This window comes from Styela clava, chromosome 6 (genome assembly GCF_964204865.1).
Source record: "Styela clava chromosome 6, kaStyClav1.hap1.2, whole genome shotgun sequence".
Taxonomy (NCBI): Eukaryota; Metazoa; Chordata; class Ascidiacea; order Stolidobranchia; family Styelidae; genus Styela; species Styela clava.
The window spans coordinates 6,259,161-6,279,764 of record NC_135255.1 but is presented as its reverse complement, the minus strand read 5'-3'; the positions used below and the strand labels follow the sequence as shown (position 1 = coordinate 6,279,764).

At 35.1% G+C, this 20,604-nt stretch overlaps 4 protein-coding genes across 4 annotated transcripts; 1 reads left to right on the top strand and 3 right to left on the bottom strand.

The window, feature by feature from the left end:
- Positions 1 to 131: 131 nt before the first annotated feature.
- Positions 132 to 6,735, bottom strand: LOC120331207 (uncharacterized). The gene is made up of 6 exons (XM_039398277.2): positions 6,437 to 6,735; positions 4,076 to 4,162; positions 3,543 to 3,689; positions 2,553 to 2,685; positions 1,590 to 1,777; positions 132 to 1,072 (listed from the first exon to the last, which is right to left on the bottom strand). The coding sequence occupies exons 1-6, from the start codon at positions 6,634 to 6,636 to the stop codon at positions 568 to 570; spliced, it is 1,260 nt and encodes a 419-aa protein (XP_039254211.2). The 5' UTR covers positions 6,637 to 6,735; the 3' UTR covers positions 132 to 567.
- Positions 6,736 to 8,604: 1,869 nt separating this feature from the next.
- On the bottom strand, positions 8,605 to 11,105 carry LOC120331214 (alpha-N-acetylgalactosaminide alpha-2,6-sialyltransferase 5-like). The gene has a single exon (XM_039398287.2). It carries the CDS (start codon positions 9,837 to 9,839, stop codon positions 8,901 to 8,903), a length of 939 nt encoding a protein of 312 aa, XP_039254221.2. The 5' UTR covers positions 9,840 to 11,105; the 3' UTR covers positions 8,605 to 8,900.
- Positions 11,106 to 13,656: 2,551 nt separating this feature from the next.
- Positions 13,657 to 15,014, bottom strand: LOC120331241 (protein SPATA45 homolog). The gene is made up of 3 exons (XM_039398320.2): positions 14,803 to 15,014; positions 14,424 to 14,538; positions 13,657 to 13,919 (listed from the first exon to the last, which is right to left on the bottom strand). Exons 1-3 carry the CDS (start codon positions 14,908 to 14,910, stop codon positions 13,900 to 13,902), a joined length of 243 nt encoding a protein of 80 aa, XP_039254254.1. The 5' UTR covers positions 14,911 to 15,014; the 3' UTR covers positions 13,657 to 13,899.
- A 2,373-nt stretch (positions 15,015 to 17,387) lies between these two features.
- Positions 17,388 to 20,594, top strand: LOC120331223 (ubiquitin-conjugating enzyme E2 Z-like). The gene has a single exon (XM_039398298.2). The coding sequence runs from the start codon at positions 17,441 to 17,443 to the stop codon at positions 18,227 to 18,229; it is 789 nt and encodes a 262-aa protein (XP_039254232.1). The 5' UTR covers positions 17,388 to 17,440; the 3' UTR covers positions 18,230 to 20,594.
- Positions 20,595 to 20,604: the final 10 nt, after the last annotated feature.

The window sequence follows — 20,604 nt, the reverse complement described above, 5'->3', positions numbered from 1 at the left end:
TACGTCAAATCGGTCATGATTGAGCTGTGATTATTGTTCTAAATCTTTTTAAAATGTCTTCTCTGCCGCTCTCGTGATCATATATACATAGGTTAATTATCTAGTCTCGATACAATCCTATTAGGCTGATACAGAGGCAACAGAAATCAATCTTTTATTTGTCATCACAAAAAACAAGCAGATAGAAACTGTATAACGACAAATAAAATATACTGATCGTGTTAATGTGTGACGGAGTCGCGAGGAACCTAGACTCCTAGAGAGATCTTCAAGCAGCGACACCTAGCTGATGCAGGTTGGTATTAGCATAAAAAAGTAACTAAATTAGGCACAACTAGGATAGGATAGGGCTTACCTATTTATCCCGGGATTAGGGAAACCGGTGAAACGGCTTAATCATATGGCAAACCACGGCCTCCCGTCCGGTTACTAGTCCAGGTCGGGTATGGGATTAGTTAGCCAGTTATTTGCTTTCGAAAGCTACAGCGTTATTGACAGTTTAGAGTTGTTACATCGCCTCTGACGCGTTATATTATAAAAATATTTCAGGTTCTTCAAGCATATATATTATACAATTCTCATAGGCAATCGGTTCCACCTATAAACAAATGATTTAAAGTCTTTATCAGCCGTGGTTTTATCACTCAAATTTGCCTTCCTCAGTACGACACGGTTCTCTTTATTGTTATTTTTGACGGTTTCTGAGTCGCTAATGAGGAACCCAGATTTTGTTCTATTCCAGTATGAGTTGTAAGGGTTTTTGCCCTTTGTAATTAAAGATGGAATTTGAAAAGCTAATGGAAGAATAATTTTTGCGTCACTTGTGTTGAGAAATTCCTCAGGACTTATGATGTTCATCTTTTCCTGTTGTTGGTTTTTACGAATTTTCTCCCTCAAGATGCCCCAAATGTGAACGTCTGGACCTACTTCAGTCATTTTCGTAAGAATACCCGTTCCGTAAAGATTTCGAATCATATCGAAAGATGAAACAACAAGATTTGATTCACAGTGAGACGGAAAAAATGGTTTGTTATAATCATTCAAGTACACATAGTTCGGAAAACTTGGATCCCTAGAAAAAAAAAAGATAGTGAAGCTAATTTACATAATCTTCGGACGCATATATATAATGCTATTGCACTCTATATTTATTACGCTAAACTATTATCATGTTATGTTATTATTACTATTACCTATTATGTTAATATTATGATAAACTATTATCCTAATAATAACACAAATATGGGCATTATTATTACAGCAGTGACACTTTAGTTGGCATATATATATATATATAAACAAAAAATTAGATAGCTCCTAAAATATAATGTCTATGGGTCTATTAAAATTCCAGTAGCTTTTTTTATTTTATTTTTTATTTTTTTTTACAAACCTTTGAACCACATCAACCACACATATTTATCATCTTTGCCTTTTGAAAAATTTACTCATTAATACACCACTGATGAGCTGAAAAGAGTGGGTTCGATGTTTCACCGACCAGGTCCAGGACGCGAGAACTACCCATAATAACCTGGAATCACGGGCATGTTAGGCATGTTAATGAAGTTAAATTGAAATTATCTTACCTGGGTTTACGTCGAGGTCTTTTCATTCCAAACCCGCAGTGAATAAGATTTTGTTTTTGATATTTTTCTATTCTCATAATATATTCATATAAATTTGGAAGGTATGGGAAAATGGTACTGTCCATGTTAATAACATATTCAGTTCGTCCCCACAAGTTTTGGATTATCCATTGGTAACCAGACAATAGCTAAAAAATAATAGTTCAAGATTAACGATTCCAAATCCGACCATAACTCATGAATGGGGCCATATTTAATTTTGCAGGTACATTCGGAATCCATGTAATATCTGTTTCAAATCGATTGACGCGTCGTGCAAAGCGTTAGGAATACGCTTCTGATTACCCTGCAAGAGTCCCAAGAATACGCTTCTGATTACCCTGCAAGAGTCCGCATCCCTTGGGGGGTAATTCTGTGTGAAAGGATTGCTGTCGTTGGGTGGTCCACCTAACCGCTGGTCTATAACGGCTTCCTTCGCCATCAATTCCATTCATCCCAAACAAATAACTGGCTTAATTATCCCCATACCCGACTTGTTAACCATAGGCAAGGCCGTGGTTCGCAATATGTTTGACAGAAGTTTATTTACAGTGCAGTATTTTAATAATACTGCATGAACACAAAACATGAATCGATCAAATTTTCGAAACGGGTCAAACGCTACGGAGACTAACCCCGGATTATAATAAATTACTCGAAATACAAAAATTAAATTTTAGCTTGTCGATCCATATTTTTGCATTGCCTAGATGAAATATAAATGGCCTCCACTCTAGAGAGCAATATTTTGAAGAAATTAAAGTCTATTCACGTGACTTTCGAACATATGATTTTCCGGAAGACCGTTTATATGAGACTGAAAAAAATTATGAGCATATATAGTAAACAGCGGACTGAAATTATAACACGAACGTATAACTTAACTGCTGCTATGGTTCATGATTAGAAAATCAAAAATCTTACCAAAATTGATTTTTGTTTATCATTTTGCTTGGTGTTAGTCTGCAATATGTCACCATAAATGTTGTTTTCATCATTCAACACTTTATTATGAGTGGTCGTTATACCATCTCCGACGACAAATATCACGCCGATTCTTGAGAAAAAAGTACTAAAGTTAACAAAAGTTATCAAGAAAACTCGACAATGAAGGCGGTGTTATGGAACTGAGATTAGTTCGTTGTGTAACTGTGATAAAAGACTCTTTGATTCGAGCTATCGATCAGTATATTGTCAAAACTGGTGGGGTCCCACCTAGGGTTGCCAACTATAAAAAGTTTCAATAAAGGACATAGATTACCGTCATCATCTTGTAACTTGCAGAAAAGAACAATATAAAACAATGAAATAAAGATTATATACAAACTAAAAAGTTATATTAAAACAATCTTCTTCATGTGTTTTTCATTTAATGTTTATTTAACATTGGCCCAAACAATGTTAATGAAAATTGTTATTTTTTCGGCTATTTGAGCCGAACCAAAGCGAAATTAAAAACTTGCAAATACATAAACGTAGACGATATTTTAAGAACAGAACCATGTCAAACACAGTACTATGACTATTGGGCAAAACGACGTTGGAAAAAATAAAGGACAATTGGCATCTTTTTCAAATGCCAAAAAGGACAAGGACCGAGACGCTTAAATAAAGGATTGTCTTTTAAAAAATAAAGGACGGTTGGCAACCCTAGTCACACCGGTAGTCAAATTTGGCATTTTGCTGGAATATCCTGTTGCCAGAGTCGTAGTTTCAAATTTCCTGAATTTTTATTATTAAAGGATGAGCGTCTCGAGATAAATTTATTGGCTCTCGGGCGCATCTTCATATGACATTCGGTGCAATTCTTTTCAGTATTTTGCCGTTTTGTCTCCGTTTTCATAAATTTAAGCATCGCTCACTTGTTTAAAATCACATTGGCCTTACAGAATAGTAACATATACAGCAACTCACCGTTTTTCTTCAATATTGCTGATAGTACCCCAAGTTAAACGAGCATTGAATCTCCGCTTTACATCAAAGCAGGCCATTGTTACAATGAATATCATAGAATATTTTTCTTTCGAATTCGTATCTATAATATCTTTCAGTCGCCATGGTCTGAATTAGACAATACTTTGATCTTAGACGCCTTTTTATTTCAGCCATTACAATGTTTTTTTCAAAAATATCGGCCAATGTTATGTAATAATTCCATAATAATTTTCAGAAAGTGTTTTGACCCCATAAAACGTCTGGGCGTGCTATATTAATGGAATATAATTTTCTACCTTTCAATACTTTTCAGTAAAATAAGTGTATTCTGCGTGGCATTTTTAAATGGCCTAAATGCGAAAAACAGAACGGATAGATGGATGGAGAGAAGTCATGCATAAATTCTCCAGATGTACGTTGGTAAGTAATTTAGTAAAGCTTCTAAAAATTATTCGTCATATTCAATATTTTCAAAATCAACATGAAGCAGAATTTCTCCAACTTTTACTCACATTTGTCGAAATCCGTCATCTCCTGGTGTTGGAATACTTGGGCTTGATAGATTTTGCAAAAACATTTCTGGTATATCCGGCTCGTTCCTGAAATTGAATGTCATTTACAATACAACTGGATCTAAGAGTGTACGCAGTGTGATATTGGGTCTTTATAGACCTTTACACAATTTTTTTTTTAATAACGACCCATCTCGAATTTCTTACTAGAAATTTGAAACGTTTTTTTTTGCGAAATCAAAGCTTTCCGGAGCAAAATCCAAAAGTGTTAATCATCATTCGTTACCAGGCTTCTTCATGGGACATATTTTCCTGTCCCATCGCAATTTAAGCCTGTCCCATCACATGAGATTCTCGTTGGAAGACAACGCAATGAAAATTATTAAATTAAAGAAAATTTAGGCTTAGTGTTTACGAAATAGGACTAAATATAGAAAGAGACATGCGAAACGACAAAATTAATTGACTTTGTTAATTAACTTCGATATTCAGAAGTATTGTCTAACCATGACAGTTCTGTATCACGGCGCCCACCGCCAAAACTACTCGAAAAAGTTGCCAGTGATCAGACAAACGCTTTCCCATCCCCGAAACGACGCTGAACAGCTTCTAAATCACGAAATAATTCGATTGTGATTTGATTGATGGCTTATTTAACCAGTATCCGCCTCCAAATCACAAAAAACTTTTCTGGTCCAATTGCAACAAAATAATTATTGGGTCACGTGGAAACCAGCCCAAAATTACGTGCCAAATTTCGTCCCAATCGACCCGTCAGTTTCCGGGAAAGCTAGAATTGTGCTCGCACTCTGGAATGTATTTTATCACTAATCACTTACCCTATACGCGGAACGATTTTCGAATCTGACTGTGTATACGCACTATCGCGCTACCACGTTACCTCTCTATCTTGTTGAAACCGCGCCGGTACTTACATTTTGTTAATTTTTTTGAATCACAAAATGTAATCTTATATAAAATTGTCGCAAGTGTCTTACGTATCCCGCTTGAACCAGGAGTCTACTTGCTCGGTGACCGTACATTTGAACCCATGTACATTTGAACCCATGCGTATATCCACGGGTTCAATCTATTTGCGGGTGCTAAAACCCATGGGTTAGGGTTAGTATGGGTTTAACTATCCGTGAAACAAAAAAAATTCCATAGGTGCAATGGCATACAGGTGCAATTGTCATGGGTTCAAATGTACGTGGGTTCAAATGTAATGGAACCTACCTGCTCATGTATACCATGGGAAAAGCAAATGTTCGATGTCTTATTCCAAATAGACCTTGTTCTAAAAGTTAGTAGGTTCATATGGATGGTGATATGATAACTGAATTTTTTTTCACAGTTATTGAATAGTATACTATAGTCGGTGATTGTGTACAAGCGTACTGCTCGGTCTGGCCATTGAGTAACGAACGCTCCCCACCCTAGCAATTTAAACGGGTATTATAGCGCCACGTTTTCATTTACCATAGAAACTGCCACTTTTGCATAAGTACTATGTTGCAAAGCAATTTACTATGCTATTAATTCAAGTACTTTAGCATTGATTCCAATCACACGTCATATATGCATTTAAATCATAAATACCAATTTCTTATATTCTGGAATACCCGTTCTCCAGGCTGAAATAATGATCACTACGAATATAGTTTGCAGATAACTATTTTATTCTGTCTGTCCCTGCAGTCAGAATGAAAATTATATATTATCGAAATATTCGTATCGGAATATTGGCTTTTTGAAATATCAGCATATCGGTTTCGCCATTTTTTGTTGCTATCGGATCGTAATCATATCGGCGATAAAAGTAGTATCGGTACATCTTTAATTTTATATTGTAAGAGCAAACACGCATGTAAGCTATTTTATTCTTTGCGCTTTTGTAATTGAGAAAGCGAAATCCTGAGTATAGAAGAACCTTTCCTCAATGTTCAAATACTTTCCGATATTATATATATATATAGCTAGAGGTCGTTCAAGTAAAAACAGTTTACCAAGGCTTTGCAGGTGCTGGTGGCATTGTATAATTATTTTGATTACAGTTCCAAAGCTAAATGACGATTCTTGAATTTGCAAAAAAGGTAAAAAAATGTTCAATTCAATCATTATCACAAAACAGGACTTTAAAAAGAATTTAGGAAAACTTTTACCAAATATATATATAAAGTATAGCCTATATACCGTGGTGAAATATTGGTGCAAATTATGATAAATGGAAGCGTACCCTTGTCATCAGTTTCTTGACAATGTTGTCTGTGGTAATAACTGCTAACGAATCATGTGAAAGGGCCCAGTCATTTCCTATCTATATATATATATATATATACCATTGCATAATATTTTACTTACGTTTTATACAGCTCTTCTAACGCATTCCGTCCTATCAGACATCCCATTCGACCGTAGTTATACACGAATCCAAAGAGTATTCCGGCAATCGCTCCTCGGATAATATGCTTATTAGCATGAAGAATTTCTGATAATTTAGCAATCATGGATGCTTTACTTATTAAATACCTAATAACCTGACAAGGAGCGATATAAGACATCTGAACTGCCAATAATCTGAATTCATTGTTTACGTCTAATCGTTCACATGTACAAGCGTTACAACCGGTTTACGTTAGAAGTATTCCGGCATCTAACGTAAGGCAGAAAGGACGACGCATGTACCTAACTAGGCCTCAGGCAATGCGCATACTTGGCAAAGAAATAATAACACTATTCATACGATTCTGCTTGCCAACTGCATTATTTCATTTTTAAATTTATGAATGATTCAAATTAGGCTTTTTACAACTCTTTCAAAACATTTATCGAAGATAAATTACATTATATGATTGCGCTCGTTGAGACATTATGATTACTATTACGTGGCTCGTGGTACAGCACATAGACAGCTAAACACGAATAAATATTCACGTACTCGTGTAAACGTCGTATATATTGATCTTCCTCGTTTCTTTATATTAGGTGAAAATTTATTTTTTATTTTTGTGGTAACTCTATCTGCCAGCGATCATGCAAATAGTGATGTAAAACATAATGGAACAAACATGCTGGTATTATCTTATATCAGAAAAAAAATCTAATTAGAAATTAGTTTGAAAAGAATACGTAGCGTACATATATATTTGCAAAATTGTTGGCGATAGCGTAAAAAATCACTTTTTCTAACCATAAATGGTATAGTTCTGATTATCGGCGTGTGTCTGATTATATAGTTTTCATTTTTTTCGTTTTTTCGAATGGTTCGAATCAATCTGCATACAATGCAACCGAGAAAATGCGAAAGGAGTTCGAAAGGATTTGTAAGCGAACCTGAGTAGACTACGAGCTTTTTTTCATGATTGTTTTTCGCGAGAGAAGTTAATATATAGCTGAAAGAAAATTACGCGGAATTTTTAAAATAAATTTCTATTTGGTGTTTCAAAATCGAAACGAAATTTTATCTCCGAATCAAAACGAAACACAATTCCTACAAGTTTGTCACAAACAGTAAAACATGGCACCATTATCGAGTTCATTGTAAAATATCAGATATTTCCAAGGATTAAATCCACGAAAAAGAAAGCACTTGAAGCTAATTCGAGAATATGAAATGATAATACAACGCACCTCGTGCAGGTTATTTTTTTCCGAACGGTTTTAGTTGACGACAAAACAGTGAACAAATAGCACGAGAAAAATACGTAAACAGTTCAAGTTTGTACATGTAAATGAAAGAAAACTGGTGAACAATTAGAAAAACGTTAGAAGAAGGTAGCCACTTTCCCCTGATTAATTATGTCACGCGGTCTCAAATTAGCACTTCCTTCAAAAACTTCTACGCGTTTGCCTGTTTAGTCAGATCTCAATTTTCTAGCTGTATGGTCTGCAGTGAGACTCTTTTTCAGGGAGTTTAGATGGATGGAACTAACAGATATTTAAGGTCAAGCTGTGACAAATTATTATCACGTTACTATGTAAGTGGATCAATGTTACTAGCATAGAATCTCATGTAGTTGTTGGTCTTATTACTTATCAATTTTAATCGGTAAGTATGTTGATAGGTATTGATAGGTCTGTTTGTCTGTTAGATGCACGCGGTATCTCACGAAAGCGAGGTTTAATCTGCTCCAAATTTTGCATGTGCATTCATCATATGTCGGACCAGAAGCCTATTGATTTTGGATGAATTATGTCGTATAATTAGCGGGTTATTAATTAATTAGTGATGAGACACAAGGTAGTCTTCAGTCTCTGACCGATATTATTGTTTGCTACTCTATCCCATGCCACGGAATGTTCTCAACCAGCGAAGCCATACACATCTGCAATAATTTCGACAAAAATGATGTATTTTTCATTGGTTCAAAAGGTGATACCTTGACGATTTCCGTTAGCATTCTATATGACGTCATAATACGCGTTTCCGAATGTCTAAACCTCTCCGTTTCGACGTACAGGATCATTGTTTCAAGACACCCAGCTCTAGCTCTGACGTGCGTGGTGGTCTAACTGCAAACTTTTGAAGCCCCAACACAATATTACTGTCAAAATGTTTTTTTTATTATTCGATATCGCTTGATGATAATATAATAAATGCGGTATTTGAAATATGTAAAGAATAATAATAACATGAACATCACAGTGCATCCAAAATCGGATTAAGGAAAAGGATAAATATTGCAAATTATAAAATGGACTTAGAGTCTCCGAGTTCCGTTTATTATTTAGTTTAAGGTCGATTAATTGTCATTTGGGACAGTACAAAATTTTATATGCTCGCGAGATGCCTTGTTCGCCAGTCAATGGCCATCCCGTGAGACGGTTACTGCTCACTCAGTCTTTTCTTCCAGTCTGGAGAGAAAAATCTGACTTCACTGCAGTCTTGTGTTAAATCCCGAATAGCTATGGCTTCCTCCGTGAAAATATGTGAACTTGCATAGCGCTTCCCATAACTATTCTCTCTTTTGCAGCTTGGAATTTGGTTTCCTGGGGGAAAATAGCTGTATGGAGCATCATATGTATTCATATATTTCAAGCAGTGATATGGGGGGACCATACCATAAATGTCCAACCGGTTTTGACATATTTCCATTGCAGTTGTAAAGGCAGTAAACCCTGTCGTTGGCAAGTTTTTTGTTGTAATTGCCTTATTCGATCCCAAATAAACATGGTCACGAAATGTTCCATCTATTATCTTCAGTGTTTCATCCGTTATCATAAAAATAGATGCCTCGATATTATTTTCGGAAATCAAACGCCGAACTTTGTTCTGGGCGACAGCATGTTCACTTTTCTTATGTCTGCTGTACACTATAACAACATCACCAAGTGATTTTCTGAGAGCTTCGTTGCTTAAAGTTGCATTAAGATTTCTCATTGACACCACGCGTATTGTAGTTTTGCTCCCCACGTCATCGTCGTAATCTGTAACGGGAGCTCGATTCAACCGAAATACGCAATCGGTTTGATCTATTTGACGCCCCAAGTACGATCCGATTGTGTGCCCGGAGTTGGTGACAAGAGCACAAGTAGTGCAACGCAATTTCAATGGCGATGATCCGCGAATGTTCTCATATCCTCCATATTTCACAGATACACTATTTTGAATCGACGGCGACCATTCTAATTTTCGCATTTTTACGAAAGTCCAGAAAAATATAAAAACAACGATTGCTAACAAAAAATACCATTTTATATTTCGCTTTGACGTTCGCCATCTTTCCTTCCCTTTCAAACTAATTTTAGGATGTATTTCCAACATGCTGTTTGCCCTTCTTTCATAAAAATCACTGTTTTTCAATTCCTTCTCGTCGCCTATGGTATAGTCTATTTTGCATGACGCATATGTTTCTGTAAGCTTGTGTTAGCAATATTTCAAGAATATACGGTATATGTGACTCAACCAGATCAATAGCTATTTCCACTTCCGGTTATAGACACGAGGCGTTTTGGATTTCTATTGTTGGGAATTTTAACACGATCAGTAAATATCGAAAGGCATGGGTGCAGATAAAACTTAAATTCGAAAGTCCGAAGCGTGCATATCAATTACACATATCAATTTCCTTTTGCACAAACGTTACTACATTACGTGCGCAGATTAATCCTTAAATTAGGCGTTTCAATAAATTATTATCCTGCAGTTCTTTTAGCCTATGTTCATTTGGACGTTAAATCGTACATAGCCTACGCTACAGCTGTAATGGCAAACTGCTAGGAATAAACTACCTTACACACTAGTCATGGGCAGGGGCGTGCCAAACTTTTCTGCTGTCCCGGGAGAGCTTTTGATTATAACGCCCCTTATTCTTAACTCAAAAAAATAATTAATATTATTAATTCGGGGGTCAAAGAGTTTATAGATGTCGTTATACATGAGACCAAATAAATCAAAAGTCAAGTAAGAAAGAAACGTTTGTTTTACTGAATAAATCATTAAACTAAATAAACAACAAACTCAAACTTATGTCTAATCGCTACTTTGCTGCCAACAAATGTCTGAACGACAGCCTCCTCCACCTCGCTCGTCAGGAATTTCTTTTCGGTGCTAGTCAAAGATAAACTTGACAGCCGCTAATTTGACATCGGTACTTTTAAATAACAGGGTTGAATATTTTGAATTGAAATGATTGTTTGGGACATATTAACCAGTTTGAGGCGTCAACTCTCGAAACCACTATCAAAATGAGCCATAAAAATGTTGCAATTGTGAAATATAGAAAGAATTTTTTTGGGTCAACGGTCGGGAAAACATACATTGTTGACTCATCATCACCGCAGTCAATCACACGAGACTACTGTCAGCTTTTAATCAGATAAAAACACATCGAGAAAAACAAGTGTAATAACGTAAACTCTACAGCTTGGTTCTGCTGCCCTCACAACGTGGTGCCCGGGGCAGCTGTCCCTCTCGTCCCCCTCTAGGGCCTAGCGATGGCGGAATCAAGTCTGGTTTTGATTACAGAATCGATTCTCCGCGGAATCGACTAGAATCAATTCCGATGCATTGGAATCGATTCTTAGGATTACATTTGGATTGCAAACAACGTTTTATGGCAAGTCCTTCACATATAGGCTATGTAGGCTACTGATTTACTGCTATGCTGAGTTGCTACGACGTCGCAAACTTCACTATATATATATGTATTTTTGGCTAAAAGGTTTTTACGTTTATTTATTTCAAAAGTCTCTATGGGTTCTCAGGAATTCGTTTTTTTTTGTGCGATTTTGTCTACTGTGACAGATTAAATATTCATACTACTTAATTTTATCCTTCCACATATTTGAACATAGCTCCCGTGTTTGATTTCATATAGTATTGAACTCTGACGGCTCTGAGCGAAGTTACTCGCTCACCCTGAAGGTTCGCGGCGCCGTATTGGTAGAACAATAAAATAAGTCTGAATACTGGCTATTTGGCACGCTTATAATTTTTTACCAATTATAGGTAGCACGTTGTGTGACATTTCAATCGAAAGGAAATTTTATCGTGCATTCAGAATGTATTTTCCATTTCGAAATACATTTTGTCAAAATTAATAAAATTGATCCTAATCTAACAGTGATTTTTCTGCATGTATGTGAGTTTTGGCTTGAAATTTTGTTATTTTGGTAAAAAATATACCGCCAATATTTGATGTTCATAAAGAGTTTTTTATAAGCTTTTTGTTGATATTCGAATTATTATTGTGGCTGCCATATAACCAATTTTATATTTAAATATTTAATTGTGTATCATTGTGTCGGGTGAACAACTTCGATAAGCGGCCATGACGCACTGATTACGCAGCTACGCAAAAGTCGATCACGTGACTACCGTCATGAAGATGTTGATTCGTACGTTCGAAACGTATTGCGTGGCAAAATGCGCAAGATAACTTTCACGACGACGTTCTCAGCGGGTCATCGGTCGCCGAGTTTCGATATGATATTAACCCTGTATGGATTGAAGTACCGACGTCGAGTAATGCGTGCAGTAATAGCGAAGTGAAGTTAATATCGTCATATAAAATTTCACGTGGAAAATGTTTTATTCGCCCATCAGTATTTGTTCAAATATCAACCAAAATAAGTACTTTCCTGCTCTGCAGATCAAAATATCTGATTGTACGAATGTTAGGCGAAGCAAGTGGATGGATCAATATCTGAGAGAACTAATAATGCAGAAAGAGCAACTCTTATTCCAACAAGATCATATACGTCGCCAGAACTAGATACCCTACCGCAAAATGCCAGTTCTAATAATAGATGCGTCGTATGCAGCAAAATTTACATTATTGCCAAAAAACCAATCCAGCTGATAAAGACAAAGCGTTGCTGAAACGATGCGAGACAGTATATAAGTACAAATTCTGTAATGAGTACCTATGTATAGATAACGAAACCAACAACCATAGGTATAACTGGCACAACAAAGTGCAATATTGGATTTAGAATGTGTCTTTTATCTGCATAGTATTTTCATGTTCTTCATTGTTCCGGGCACAACAAAGTGCAATATTCAATTTAAAAATTTTAGCAAGCAGTCTTTTATGTACATACATTTTTGATAGTTTTTATTGTTCCGTTATTTGCTAATAAAATCACAATCTTGTTCATATTGCGTATACGTAACCAAAACTTAATGGGGCTTGAGCGGGCAGTCAAAGTCAAAGCGTAGTGCGAATTTTGAATGTGTAGCATCGGGTTAATTAATTACTATCTGCGGACATTTAAATAATAACATCTCGACGTAACGTTATTGCGGATATCGTCACGTTTAGTTGCATTTGCGTAATATACGTAAAGTTGTACGTGACGAGACGTAGCCTCTCTTCAATGAGTACATCATTTTGACGCAGCGTCACTGTTAAATCTACAGATAATCTAATATATTTGGCCATAAAATTTGAATGGCTCATCGTAAAATCGTTTTGGATACGTATATAAAAAGCTATTCAAATTCTCCACATATATTGCCGATTGAATATGTGGCTATTTAGGCAAAAAGTCGAAATTCTTTATATTAAATATTTGTTATCATACAATAATTTCATACGCACTTTCAAATTGCTAATTTTACTGAAACATCGTATATTAGAGCACCGATATTTACAATATAATTAGTCCCAATAACAAGCTTTCATGCAATCTAAAATTTATTTAAATACTCATTGTGGTTCTTGAGATACGAGATCATAAAGTTGATTCCTTCCGACACGAAAAACAAGCCGGTAAACCGGCTTGCCGGGGCACAGAGCGTACTCAAACAAGCCGGTAAACCGGCTTGCCGGGTTCAAGCGGTTAAGTGGGTATGTTTTCTCGGCAAGATATGTCGAGGAATCGAGAATCGGAATCAAAAATTTAGGAATCGGATAAGAATCGAATACGTGTAAGTAGTCATACTTAGCATCTTTACTCTAGGCACGCCACTGGCCATGGGCCCAATAGTGCTGCGTATAGGTGTCGGGAAAGAGTTTATTTCTAATTGGCAAACTCTTTTGATTTCTGCTATAAAATCAATGCTCGTTTTACAGAGAGCAATCATATCAACAGAAACACTTAACTTAATATTCTCTATTAGTGAAATGCACAGAGCATATTAGCAGTATAAAATTATAATTTAAAATATGGCACGAAAATAAATAGGCTATCGAAGCAACACATTTAGGTAAACTAATATACAACAATTTATAGATGGCGAACTAAAAGCTAAACTATAATCATTATAGCAAGATATGGCAAATTATTCTCAAACACCAATAGGTAAATAACAGCAAAAACTATAGAAATGATTCGAGTCGATGTATACGACAGCTAATATACGCATGCAATGGGAATCTTCACTTCAGCTGATTAGCATCTACAAAAAGATAAATGAATTATTTTATTTGAAAAGAGTCATAAATTATGTCTGTAGCGCTAATTGAGTCGCGCTATTTAGCGCCATTTTTTCAATTTAAAGATTGTTCTTAATTTGGTCTACAACGTATTTTTTTTATATTTAAATTGAATATATATACTATTTATCATTTTTCATACATAGAATAGATAAAATAAAACTGTAGCTACATTAAAGAAACTAAATGTTTTGCTAATATGTTTTGTATTGAATATATTCGAACAAAAAGTGTAATTTTCAAATATAATCGAGACACACGAGGATTACAGGCGACAACTGTTGACTTATTTTAACGCATAGCCATTAAATTGGAATAGAACATTTATTAGGAGTTACACCCAAAATTTAGATTCAAATTGAATCATCAATATTTTTTGAGTAATTCCGTGAAAACCCTATTGCATGCAGTCATCTTTACTATATTCTAATTTAATGAGCAAAGTATAAGTCGAGGCTCTAACTTACTGGCGAAGGAGAAATGGCGTTTTTCTCTATGGGTAGGAGCATCAATTTTCCACTGACATCTTGGTTCTGAATCGGTGTTTACTGTCGGATTGAAGACGGTGCTGACAAAATTTTCCTGCAATTGGTTAAAATATTATATTATCTGGCATTTGGTGTTCAACACACAACAAAATATTACAAACATTTAAGTTATATAGTACTTTATACTGATAATGACTTTCAACTCAGTCTGACATGCCTAAATAAAGTTTGGGGTACGTTGAAGTCCCGTCACCACATACTGATTGCTAGCCAATGACAAATAAAAAATTATCTTTTTCGTTGAAGCTTTGCTTTGCAAATAGGACTTCAGTATCGATATTAGGGCATCCTTCCTTACTTTTGAATGTCTTCTCTCAGATCTACACCAGTCTTGTGATTTGTTAAGTTCCACTGCACACCACGATTCACGGGAATTTCCCAATTGATATAGCATTTCTTGATTCATCTTGAAGTTGAAGTGTGTTCTATTTTAAATGTAAATCAAATTGACCAGGCTTATAAAACTTTACGACCCTACACGACGCGTACCGAGTACCCCTTCGTACAAGCGTCTGTTGCTAGGCAGCACCCTGATGCGCCATCTCGAGGTGGAACTATTTTGAGCATACCCCACGTGTATGAGGTAAAATAAAATGGAGACAACGAAATAGAAGGATGCGTCGATACGCGGGGCTGATGTCGGTATACAGGTATACGCGGTAAGATATCAAGTGCGGTATTTTCTTGACTATTTTCATCGTTGTGTTAATACAGTAATGCTTAAATAATAATTTTTTGTGTGATAGGATAGGATTTTTTGGCTGCATATTTATATCGGGGGAGAGGAAAGTGATAAGATGGTTTAATCATACTGTCATAAGGCGAACCATGACCTCTCGTCAGATCACCAGCCCATGATATCATAAAGATACCCCTAACAATACTCAGGCATTTGTTATTTATGTAAACCTGATTATTGTTATTCATTTATTAAAATATGATTTTTATTTATTGCATAATCCACATTGTGGAATCATAAAAGAAAAAAAAAAAATACTCAGGCATGGTAAAAAAATCCGCGACCATGCAGTCATGTGAGTTATCTAACACAGTGGTACTGCAGTACGGTACCGTACCATACGTAATGCAGTGCTGCAGTACCGTAACATTAACACCCAATACCAGCAATACTGCAGAAATATGTATACCGGTATACATTTGGCCGGTATACATCTATAAGAATTTAGAGGATAATTCTGTAAATAAAGTTTCAAACAAATTCCACGCTTGATCAATTGGCTGAGTACCGGTATTATCGAACTTGGCCCTATTCATGCCTCTGTCAATCATTCATTTTGGTTCTCTAACATGAACAATACAAAAAGTAAACGGATAAAACAAAATGCAGAGAAACCTGGGAAACATGCATAACTCAAAATAAATTTAAAAAGCGTACGTGCCCGCCCATCAAAAAATAAAACAATCATAGAAAAACGCGATCCACAATCGGGCAGTACTTTGAAGGCGATTTAACAAAAACAGCAAATATGAAATAGATAATTGAATGTAATAAACTTCTGACAATTTCTTCCGTCTTTGGTTGATGAAAATTTGAACCACTTGTCGGTATCTAATTAGGATTTATGAGAGATCACCAGAATTAATATACAAATGAAGCCGTAGTTGATGATGCTGTAGTTTGTCTCAATACTGCAATATGGCGAACTCGCATAGGTACCAGATTTTCTTTCTTATCCCATACTTGCTGTTCTTTTTGTTGTGTTTAAAACTGATTGTTAACTCTTTGATAAAACTTGTTAGCACTTTTTTTACTACAGTACTATATTACCTTATTGTCAGCATATTAAGTTATTGCTTACACTCTGTACGTATAGCATACTGACTGGTGGTTGTGGCAGGGTATACTCAGATACGTTCATAAATTAGTGAACAAACGTCAACCTGTAAGTGGAACATGTAAGCACAGCCAGATAATTATATGATTTGAAACAAAAAATAACTACGGTACGGTACAGTAATTTAGTCCTGTAATCATTGCAATCGCTGAATTGAATCAACACAGGAACAAATACCTGAATACTGAAATAGGCTATCATATATTTTAACTTTTGCAATTGTTTAGACTAGTCGTTTATATGTAATTGTCGCTTAAAGACGAAGTAGTTCTTTTGGTCCTCTGTCTGTCTGTCAGTCTGTAGTTCATATTGTATTATTACTATCTAACTATTTCAGAACATAGCAAATATTTTGATCCACACATAGGCTATTTGAATTGTCCATTGTCCGCTATACATGATCTGACAGAACAACTTCCTAGTTTGGCCATTTGGTGTTAGTAATTTCGTTTTGAGTTGGGACAGTGTAATTCCATTTTAAGTTAGGACAGTCCTATTTTCAGTAGGGCAGTATTTTCATTAGTTCTCCGATTCCAAAATGTCCCAACATTTGGTTCAATAAAACGAACACTCTACGAGGACGTCTGTCATGACGGCAGATTTGAAAGATCCACCAAGATTGGCTTTTTAATAATTTAAATCAATAGTGACGTGCGTCTGCCGTCACTTGACCAAATTGCGTTTTTTTTTGCTAAAAACTCTCAAATACTACGATATAATTTTTTTCTTTGGTAAATTGGATTATTTTTTCCGAGAAATCTAATGGTGAAGTTTTTAGATTTTTTTTTAGATTTAGATTTTTTAGTTTTTTTGAACTGTGCAAATTTGCCGTTTGAGTCGATACAGAGGCTCAGACCGTCAAGTAAAAGAGGGGTTTGCACCGACTGTTATTTATGATGTTTTAATGTACTTGGAATCTGTCTGAAATTTGACTTTGAGGAGTTTAAAATTATGTCTCTGACTTTGACTCCAAAATTAATAAAAACACACCAAACTGTATCCGAACTTTGACTCAGCAGCTCTTGTTTTTCACTATATTTTTCAGGTGTTATTCAGTATAGTAGATATTTTTTGTGTATTATGTCATACTGGGATCCTCTGCAATCTCATGACTGGGGAAATGAAGCTCCATCTCACACCACCATAGTCCGACTGAAGAAAGATATTTTGGAAATATACAGAGCGCCTCCACCAGGCGTTGTCATCTTACCTAATCCAGATGATATAACACGATTACAGGCCATAGTAACTGGACCTTTTGACACTCCTTACGAAGGGGGATTTTTCTTATTTTACATACGCTGTCCTCCTAATTACCCATTAAAGCCCCCCAGAGTAAAATTGCTAACAACTGGTCTTGGAATGGTACGTTTCAACCCAAATTTCTACAAAAATGGCAAAGTGTGTTTGAGCATACTTGGAACTTGGTCTGGGCCTGGTTGGAGTCCCGCCCAATCTTTATCATCTGTCCTTATTTCAATACAATCTGTGATGAACGAGTCACCGTATCATAATGAACCGGGATTTGCAAGTGAACGAGTAGCTGGTGACTCGATGCGATACAATGATTGCATTAGACATGAAACAATAAGAGTTGCTGTTTGTGATATGGCGATTAACAATTCATTGGACACTGAAGTTAAAAAAGTTGTGCAGTCATCTTTTATGGAATATTATGATTATTATGTTAGCACTTGTAAGAATTTGATGAAAATGGATGGGAGAACAATGCAAGACCCATTTAATCAAAATACAGGACATTTCCGATTTGGGGAATTACTTGCCAGACTTGAGTCAATAAAACAAACACTTTCTAATAGTCCATATGTAGTTCCAATGGAAACTGATGAGCCAGGTCCGTCTCATTAACTTCAAAATTCAATTAATTTTTACTCTATATTCACCGTACTTTTAAGCTTAATAGATGGAATAGTTCCAAATCAATGTCAATGATATAATAATGTTTATTTTTGTATTGTTTATGAGTATATCTTAATATAGTATAATATATCTTTTATGTTAGTTTATTGTTACTTTTGCAATCTTCAATATGAATGCCGTGCATAAACTGACATGATTTCAGTCGCCTTTGAGTTTAGGTTTTATTTTTAAAACTCTCGCTACATTAAACTTCAATGTATGACGAACCTCTAACTCCTATTTCTATGCTTATTACAACTATCGGTACACACGTTCGGCTGATTACTTCAAAAAATAAAAATAACATCCAAAAGCCATTATTATGGAATATATCTATGCGCAGCTAAAATAAATTTGTGTAAATTTGCTAAACTTTTTTGTTTTCTCATCAATTAAAAGTATAGTCATTCGAGAGCCACAAAAATTTGGATTGCATGCCGTATCGGGCCCGCAAGCCGCAGTTTGCGGACCACTGTTCTAATGCATTGTCACTACAGACTGGCCGCCTTACAAGATGCCGTAGTTTGTCTCAATGTGGCCAACTCGCATATGTACCAGATTTTATTTCTCAACCCATACTTAATGTTCTTTTTGTTCTGTTTAAAACTGATTGCTAACTTTTTGATGAAAACTTTTTTTACCATATTATTTCATTGTCAGCATATTAAGTTCTTGCTTATTTGTAATATTATCTAACTATTAATCTTTAACTAGGGATTGATTGTGAGATTTGAGGAATTCAAAAAAAATATAAACAATATTAAAAAACGCAACTATTGTTTAGCAATGTTATCTGTCAGTCCATGTGAATGAATTTTGATTTAGCTATGAAATAATACATCAATGAAATTTGTAAACTAGTAAGGAAGAAACAACTAGCTAATCAGATCAGAGGCATGCAACATACAGCCTTTGGGCCCTGGTATAGTCTTTTGAATATTATTTTTTATTGTAACGGCACTGTCAGCATTTTTGTATTTGTGTTGTGTTAGACTTGAATTAAATTTTGTTTGTTCAAGGATTCGATAAGGTGATTTGCTTTATTGGTGTCATGTTTTGATTAAAAGGTATGGTTTGTTTCACAGTGTGCCATCATTTTAGGGTTTGACCCATTGCCAGGGCCTTTAAAAGGCATGACCTGGCCCTGGGGTCAATATTGAGGTCTGAGTTGTCAGACCAACTCAAATTATTTCATAGATCACTGGGGCACCATTGCAAATTCCGCAATGGAATTTTTAGTAGTGCCCTCTTTCGTTGGTGCCCTAAGCACATGCTTATTTTGTCTAATGGTTAATCCAGCACGGCCCATTGCGATAAACAGTTGCATGCTCCTGATTTAGATATTCTTAACTCCAGCATATAAAGTGCATATCATGAATAAACGTTGTATTTTTATATTCTGAATTCGCAGAGCTACAATAATTAGAATGATTATTCTAAGACACAATTTTTTTTTCAAATCGACTATAATGGAGTATCGTGTATTTTGACATTTGTTAATCCTTACCCAATTGTTTCAAATAAATATGCAGAAATTACTATATTGTCAAATTATACAAACGAAATAATATTTGTATGGTTAATAATAGTGGCACATATTATGTATTATTCCATATTCCACTAAAAACTGGTTAGGCTGTATCTAATAATCAAGTCCGTGCTTCCAAAAACATAACTGGCTAACTAATCCCAGACCCGACCTGGACTGGTAACCGGACGTGAGGCCGTGGTTCACCATATGATTAAGACATCTTTTCGGCTTTCCTTTCCCCCGTGATAAATATGTAAATCCCATCTTTATATGAACAAGAATATTAAGAAATGAATATCTTATCTTAATATATTTATTAGTTATTTTTTATTGTTTTTTCTTTTTCATGGAATTTCTTCACATTATGTATACGGAATATCAAATATATCTGTCTTCTGGAAAATTCTTTGACATAATTCACAGTTACAAAAAAATTACAAATCATCATTTCATGATATGAATTAATATTGCCGCATTTTTTTATAGGCAAGAGTGCTTGGAAATAAACTTTGAGCATAATGTGAATCAGCAAATTGAATTTAGATAAGTAATTCAGAATTTATATATAAAATTTAGTTAAAATTTATATTTGAAGATAAGTACTATGAAATCAGAAATGTAGCTATCTTTTGATCAGTAAAATAACTTGCTTAATTATCATTTTACTACGTTTTAGGTTTTGATGCCATTTATATTTTTGTTTTGAATTTCTTTGTTTTCAGATTTTTTAAATTTGAATTCTTATTACTAATTGCACTTTTTATTTTGTTTATTCTATTATAGTATATATTAT

Excerpts from the sequence above, each read along its gene's own strand:
- LOC120331207 (XM_039398277.2), bottom strand. The coding sequence starts at position 6,636 with ATGTCTTATATCGCTCCTTGTCAGGTTATTAGGTATTTAATAAGTAAA. Across the intron at positions 3,690-4,075 it reads GATGACGGATTTCGACAAAT|ACCATGGCGACTGAAAGATA; the intron begins GTGAGTAAAAGT and ends TGTCTAATTCAG. Across the intron at positions 2,686-3,542 it reads AGCAATATTGAAGAAAAACG|AATCGGCGTGATATTTGTCG; the intron begins GTGAGTTGCTGT and ends TTTTTTCTCAAG.
- LOC120331214 (XM_039398287.2), bottom strand. The coding sequence starts at position 9,839 with ATGTTGGAAATACATCCTAAAATTAGTTTGAAAGGGAAGGAAAGATGG.
- LOC120331241 (XM_039398320.2), bottom strand. The coding sequence starts at position 14,910 with ATGAATCAAGAAATGCTATATCAATTGGGAAATTCCCGTGAATCGTGG. Across the intron at positions 14,539-14,802 it reads CTGAGAGAAGACATTCAAAA|GAAAATTTTGTCAGCACCGT; the intron begins GTAAGGAAGGAT and ends AACCAATTGCAG. Across the intron at positions 13,920-14,423 it reads ACGCCATTTCTCCTTCGCCA|ATGCTAATCAGCTGAAGTGA; the intron begins GTAAGTTAGAGC and ends ATCTTTTTGTAG.
- LOC120331223 (XM_039398298.2), top strand. The coding sequence starts at position 17,441 with ATGTCATACTGGGATCCTCTGCAATCTCATGACTGGGGAAATGAAGCT.